Genomic DNA, 7327 nt, shown 5'->3' with positions numbered 1-7327 from the left:
ATGGAGTGTCGGAGCGCTGTAATGCGGGTCGACGGGTCAGAGGAGGGTCCAGATAACGACAAAAAACATAAATACATTGATTGCGACAACAATTGGAGTGTCGGAGCGCTGTAGTGCGGTCCGACGGGTCAGAGGAGGGTCTAGATAACGACAAAAACATACATAACGTTGATTGCGACAACAATTGGAGTGTCGGAGCGCTGTAATGCGGTCCGACGGGTCAGACGAGGGTCCAGATAACGACAACAACTGGAGTGTCGGAGCGCTGTAATGCGGTCCGACGGGTCAGAGGAGACTCCAGATAACGTCAAAAACATACATACATTGATTGTGGCTCTGCGAGTTCAGAGTGAAAAGTTCTTAATCCAAATTTTTGACATATTCGGCGAAAACCCGTAAAAAAAAAACAATAAAAGTTTCGTTTTTTGCTTGATTAAAATTAAAATTTTCAACTGTTAAGAGGGACATCAGTGATCACGCGATTTTGTTTTGTGAGAACCCGAACAGGGGTCGATTGAGAGGTCCGAATGAGAGGTGTCGATCGAAAATAAAGAGCGCCTTTTCAGACGCTAAGGAAACGGATTAGGTGTCTCGATTGAACAATGCAATTGTTTTTTTTTCGTAAATTTGTTAAACAATGGAAACGGATAAATTCGAGGAAAACGCGACGAGAGAGAGGAATCATATTCAGTCGCAACGTTTACCTCTCCCGCGCCCTTGATTAGGTTTCGAATTGTCACCAGGTGACAATGAAAGACCAATGGAGAGGCGACTACGGTTAAGAAATCTATAAAACCGTGCGACTCAAGGGACAAAGGTTCCTGGTGCTTAGATACGTAGTGATTCTTCTCCTGGACGTGCGTGCTCTCGATCTTTGGAAAATAAAAGAACATTTTGGAACATCGTGGAAGCATCGTTCTCTGGGTGCCTCCTAGCGATCTACAAATTCGTCAGGTCGTCCAACGAGAAGCCGCCGAAAGCCGTGATCCAAGCCCCGGGGCCTACGGAGTATTTCACCGACAGCGTCCATCCACAAGTAACGAAAACAGAATTTTTCGAACTTTATTTCGAACTTTATCCGCGCGCTTTGTGGTACCACTTCGTTCATCAAGGTATTTGTAAGAAAAACTTCTATGTTTAATAAACGGTTTTATATGGTAAACCTGTCTCAGAAAGTCATTCTGCGCCCATACGACAGAACTGTCGTATGGGCGCTCGGCTGTCGAAAAACCTCACCCTAATCGGCTGTCCTCACAGTTTCATGAACACTAGGAGTTCGTTCGTGGTTTCGAATCTTGCCATTACTGGATGGCCTCGTGGAGTTTTTTGGGTTTTTTTCACGTCTGTTAAAGCCTGTACACACTAGGCGTTTTTCAACGCGCGTTAGCTCGTCGTTCGACGAGCGTTTAGCGGAGGGTGCGCACTGGTTCGGTTTGGAAATGGATGTGGAAGTGATTGCTTGTGTGTGGCTCCTCTATCGTCGCTATAAAAGACGATGGCAGAGGCAAAGAGAATTTTGGGTGCATCCAATATTACGAGATAGACTGACGCATGAAATGTTTGCGACGTTGTATCCAAAACTAAGACAAAATAAATTCAAGTTTTTTAATTCTTTTAAAATATCTATAAAATCCTTTGACGATGGTTGGTCTCTTTTAGATTTCATCAATAAATAGATCAGTATCGAAATGATCGTTCTCCATTTCAGCACATATATCTCAAAGCGCTCGGCTGACGCCCGCAAAACGCGCGATTGCATGTACGGTAACATGGCAGCGCATATATCTCAAAGCGCCCGTAAAGCGCTCGCAAAACGCGCGTTTTAACAAAAATCTATAAACGTGCGTTGAAAAACGCCTAGTGTGTACACAGCCTTACGCCTAAATAGGGTTTTGTTTTTTTTTGGAAAGACTTACCGAAACATATCTCCGCTACGCAGATCGCCCAAGTGTTGCGTTGCCGTAACTAAACAAACAAATATTACAGTTTATAATATTGGTTTGAATATTTTATAGTGTTAAAGATTTGTATTATAACATGTATTTTGGATTTCACATATTTTCAATAAAGGACATCCTGCAACCAGAATATCAATTTTTATTTTTGAAACCTTACTTTTATTTTATTTTTATTCTCTAAATTGTCTTTGTCTTTTATTCAAACGGGACAGGACACAATTTGTTCTTTATTTTAAGTTTTTAATAAATGTATTTAGTAATGGCAGTAACGTATGTTTATTCTCCTTTTTAAAAAGTTTTGGTTTACAATTTTAGTATTTCAAATTTTAAATGAAATTAAAATACAAAAATATTTATGGTCATTGTAAAATCTAAAACTTTTAACTCAAAATTTAAAACGTATAATGTTTAAACACCTGTAGCTCCCTAGATTCTCCTTTGAAAGCAACCAACTTCAAAAATTCACCTCTGATAAAACGTTTGAGATATTCTCCTATCAAAAATATCATTAGCAAGGTTGCTGCCGAAGTTTTCATCTCTAAAACGTGAACGTCGAACGTCGAGCGCCACTTACTTAAGCGGCGCTCGACGTTCGACGTTTACGTTTTACAGATGAAAACTTCGGCCGCAACCTCGCTATTTTCAGAGATCTTAAAATATATCATTTGAATTGGATCGATACAATAAGGCAACACGATCTACCAAAGGAGGATGCTTTCCTGGCGGACTTTCAATAAGAAAATGGCCATTTTCTTATTGAAAGTCCATGTTACACGTGGAAAAAATCGTTAATTACCTAAATATGAAGTCTATATACTACACAAAGATTTTATTAGCCTATTAATAGTAAAATAAATTAAATACCAGATACGTTTTTATTGACTAATTTTTACATTTTGAAGACTTTAAACATTATAAATTAATATATTATCATTCTTCCTCGTAAATTTCGAGACGGATCTGTGTCATCACTTCGAAGACTAAAACCGTATACTTTAAGAACACGGTCATTACTCTGTGACGTCATTATGGAGCAACCAGTTCTGAAAACGGTGTAAATTCTCGAACGTATTATAACTGTCACTTTCTTTATGTCCAGTTCGTTGCAATGGAACGAAAATAAAACACAAAGGAATGGATAATTTAGGTATGTTATTGAACTATATTATTTTAAAATATATAAGAAATATAAACGTTTAACATTAAAGGTTGAAGTGACTTGACCTTTAGAGTTAGCTTCATTCAATCACACTCTTAACCATTTGACATTTGGAAAGAAAAACCTTTGGCATCTTAAAACTAACCTTTCTTCCTCAACAAAAGCGAAATGGATAGATATAGAATGAAGGTTAGAGGTAATATTTTACAGTAAATAAGAATAAACCACAATCTTTATATTATATACTAATATAATAAGTTAAATATATATAAATTAAATATAGCAAATAGCAAAATGAACATTTAAATACTTGGAAAAGGTCAAATGACATATGACAAAAAGTAAAGAGATAAAAAGAAATTGTATAGGTTGTAAAATTTTAATTCATTTCCCAATTGCTTTAACCATATATAAAGTAATATATATATATTAGTTTTATAGACTTGATAATTATTATAAGTAGATATAGTTAGTGTAATATGTCAACTATTACTTCTGAATTTAACAACTTTTTTACAGGTTTTAATTATTTACAGATTGTTGGAAGGAAGTAGTAAAGTCTACTTATCAAATGTAATGTTCTATGTTAACTTTATGAGCGCCACATTAATTAAAGTTTGATCTAATAGTTAGAATTTACCGAAATTACAGATGAAATTTGCTTAATAGGGAAAAAAAACGAGCTAAGAAAATAAATAGACTTGCATACAGCTGAAATGTTTGACATGTATATAATTATGTAATATAATGAATGAAGATAAAATATTTTCGTTTATGTTTAAAAGAAATGAAATTAGTATTAACATTATAGATCAAAGGAAAAATTGAAAATTTTTAAAACAATCTATATCATTGAAAATTATATATTAAAAAGGATTCAAATGATTTTAATACATAACATGCAACAAAGTATTCATCTGAATCATTAAAAAAGAACTAATTAACGTGATTAATTGTTAAATCACTTTACTACATCTTTTATTTTTAAATTTGTCTATTTTTTCATTTATATTTCTATGACGTAGAACTTTATTGATATATGTAATATATTACATATCTACAATAATTATATATTAATTTTCAAAAAATTTATTTAGATAAAATACAGTTTGGTTCACCTTTGACTTCTTCCGAAGGCCCGGGAGTACCCACAAATGGTGAAGCTCTTACTTCCAGCTTTGGAACGCAAAGCAATTTAAAAAGACGTAGAACGGATGAATATGAAGAAATGGGAATGTATCCTACCAATAAATTAGGAAATATTATCTACTCTGAACCTAGAGGATATGCCTCAAGTATATATGAATAATTTAAATATAATAAATCATACACATATTTTAAATGCATTTTTTTTTTTTTTGGATAGTGAAAACTTTTCTTATGATTCGACATAATCCATTTGTGTACCACACTGAAGATTGGAAGCCAAGAGGCTGTACAATGTACTTACCTTTGACAGAAGATATTATGATCAACAGTCGAAATATAGAACAGATTAGTTTTGAAACCGATCAATTTTTTCTTGCTGATGAAAAGGGAAATTATATGGGAGCTAAACCAGGTATATAAATGATTTTATTTATTGCAGTTCTAATATAAAAACTTTATTTCTTTATTAATATTTATCCTTTATTAGGAAATGCTATTCATCTATGGAGATTTGATCCAAGTACAAGAAAGTTATATATTTCCAGATCAGTACTCTTCCTAAAGGAACAGGTATTTTATAAGTTATTTATAGAAAAATTTGTTCAATTATTTATGTTAAAAATTATTTATACATAGTTTGTATTAATTTTCTGTATTAAAATGTTTCTTAGGATTATAGAGAAGTTCAAATACAGTTAGAAGCTCTCTAATTACATCTGAAATTTTCCAAAGTTCAAGAATTTGAAACATTTGCCTACATTAGGCATTTTTATGTTTATACTGCATGTCATAAGCTTTGTCTTCCGTAAGATGTTGTACTTAAATGTAGACATAATGTAAACTGGTACATGTTGGGACCACAAAAAAGCATTTTATATATAATTTGCTAGTCTGTCACTTTTACTGTAATTTCTGAATTAGTTTTTATATTGCTTAAGCTGTGAAGTGTAATTGCAAATTAGATTTTAAATTGACAGAAAAGTTTTACTTTAATTATTATATATAATGATATTAATTGAGTTTTAAGGATTTATATAAAATCTAATTAACACCTTTTTAGACCAATGGCATAAAATATAAAAGTTTTGTAATTGTTTTATTCTGAATATTAGACAATATACTGGTATAAGAATAAATAATAGTAAATATTTTGTTTATCATATCACAGTGTGATAATTATACATTAGTTTATAATTATAAGCATCCTACATAGGATTTTTTTATTAATTACAAATAATAGATATATTATGAATATTTTGTATTATTATTTATTTTCATCTGATAACCTTCCATTTATTCTTGCTATTTATATTATTAATATAATTCTGTCAATATATTGCCTCAATACAAGATTAATCAATGCTGACATTCCATTATATTGAAATATGAGAGTGTAAGACAATAAATTGACAAATTGGTGTTAATTAGATTCTTTATACCATATCTTATTACCATTATTTATAATAATAAAAAAATTATTATAATTCATTTTAAATCTAATGATTGCTGTTAAGATACATTTTGCTTTACATGTTATATGAAGTAATTGTCTTTTTATAAAACTTATGAAAACACATACCATCATAAATCATAATCATTTACCAGGAAAGAAAAGCAGAAATTGAATTTTAATTAAAAAACAGTAAAATTAATGCCTGTTTGTACAATAATCTTTCTAAATAACTTGTTGATCTTTTCCCTAAACTATAGAAATTTCATAAGAATTAAATATTACTTATTTATTAATAATAGAACCGTCCAACATTATATCAAGATTATTTCAAATGACTATAATAGATCTTAGAATTATCGATGGTATGTGTAATTAATAAATATTAAAATTATTTATATTTTAATTGAATTGTTTTAAAAATTTAAGTGGTTAAATGTACTGTTAAAGTATATATTGTACTTATTGTCATTTTGCTGGTTGTATCATAGAAGAAAGTGTGAAATGCAACTGATGCTTAAGATAGGCATCTAGAAATTGGAAATTCTTATACTCATTAAAAACGCACAAACAGATGTACCTGTATATTCAAATTAATTCATTGAATCTCAGATCAGTGTGTATTTATTTATTTGTTTTAACCTCATCTTCATTGCTCAAATTATACTGTAGTAGATAAACCAAATTAGTTTTTAATATTTTTATATTAGTGCCATGTTTTTAGTCTGTTTTTGTTTTGTTTTGTTTTTTTTTTGTTCTGTAGAAAATTATAAAAGTTTACTATTGAGATTAAAAAAAAAATTATTACATGTTATATGTACTTTTTTTATGCATATCTGAAATTAATGTCTTAAACTCTAAAGCATAAAGTAAAGAAAAAAAAGAATTTTTTTTTGTTTTCATTTCTTAGCTTTCTCTTTCTAATTATATTATTGTTTTGGATGTCGTTTCTTCACTAATAAAGTTCAGCTTGTAATTTTTTGTTTATATTTCTTTATAAATTTGAATGTCAATGTTTCCTGTATATTATTAACTCTGATGTTTAATAAGAGATAAAGGAACAAAACACTGACTTTATTAATGAAGAAATATCCAAAACAATAATATAGTTAAGAGAAAAAAAATACAAAAATAATAATAATGAAAATTTAGGTAAAAAAAATGCATAAGGTTTTTATTTTATATCTGATGTATGTGTATAAGCATTTTAATGGTCTTTATATCTTTGAATTTTTAGTATACTGCTGTTAATACTTTTATCATTAAATATAACAATTGTTTTACTTGATGTCATTGTTTTAAAGTGGTAATTGTACTGTAAGTGAATATATAACAGAAATTTCATAAATCTGGTTTAATAAATTTTGATGACAGAAATTACAGTAAAAGCTTAAACTTTAATATATAATTAATGTTGCAATGCAATGTCAATGTTAGATGAACTGCACTCTAAGCAACATAAATATGCTCACTGTTGCCTTTTATGAAATTTCTAGTTTTCGACTGAAGATATTGTAACTAAGAATAATATTCTTATTAATGGAGATAATAATTGTGATGAGAAGTACCTGATATATTTTGCATGGAAAAATTTTAAATAAAGGTACATGG

At 30.1% G+C, this 7327-nt stretch overlaps 1 protein-coding gene across 2 annotated transcripts; it reads left to right on the top strand.

Annotated features, from left to right (window-relative positions):
• The first annotated feature begins 2937 nt into the window (after positions 1 to 2937).
• LOC111631759 lies at positions 2938 to 6878 on the top strand. 2 transcript variants are annotated; one of them, XM_023376066.1, is made up of 5 exons: positions 2938 to 3105; positions 4215 to 4412; positions 4484 to 4678; positions 4754 to 4836; positions 4938 to 6878. In XM_023376066.1, the coding sequence occupies exons 1-5, from the start codon at positions 3093 to 3095 to the stop codon at positions 4974 to 4976; spliced, it is 528 nt and encodes a 175-aa protein (XP_023231834.1). In that variant the 5' UTR covers positions 2938 to 3092; the 3' UTR covers positions 4977 to 6878. The 2 variants fall into 2 exon arrangements, with proteins under 2 accessions (XP_023231834.1, XP_023231833.1); XM_023376065.1 differs by lacking the exon at positions 2938 to 3105 and adding an exon at positions 3190 to 3313.
• The last annotated feature ends 449 nt before the right edge of the window (positions 6879 to 7327 follow it).

The sequence above is a fragment of the Centruroides sculpturatus genome, unplaced genomic scaffold, assembly GCF_000671375.1.
Source record: "Centruroides sculpturatus isolate CEXI.00-Female unplaced genomic scaffold, Cexi_2.0 scaffold705, whole genome shotgun sequence".
Taxonomy (NCBI): domain Eukaryota; kingdom Metazoa; phylum Arthropoda; class Arachnida; order Scorpiones; family Buthidae; genus Centruroides; species Centruroides sculpturatus.
Note: the sequence above shows the minus strand (reverse complement) of the source record. Positions and strands in the feature narration are given on the sequence as shown.

Coding starts and splice junctions, on each gene's coding strand:
- LOC111631759 (XM_023376065.1), top strand. CDS start 3,286: ATGGATAGATATAGAATGAAGGTTAGAG. Junction 4,679..4,753: donor TTATATGGGAGCTAAACCAG/GTATATAAATGA, acceptor ATCCTTTATTAG/GAAATGCTATTCATCTATGG. Junction 4,837..4,937: donor TACTCTTCCTAAAGGAACAG/GTATTTTATAAG, acceptor AATGTTTCTTAG/GATTATAGAGAAGTTCAAAT.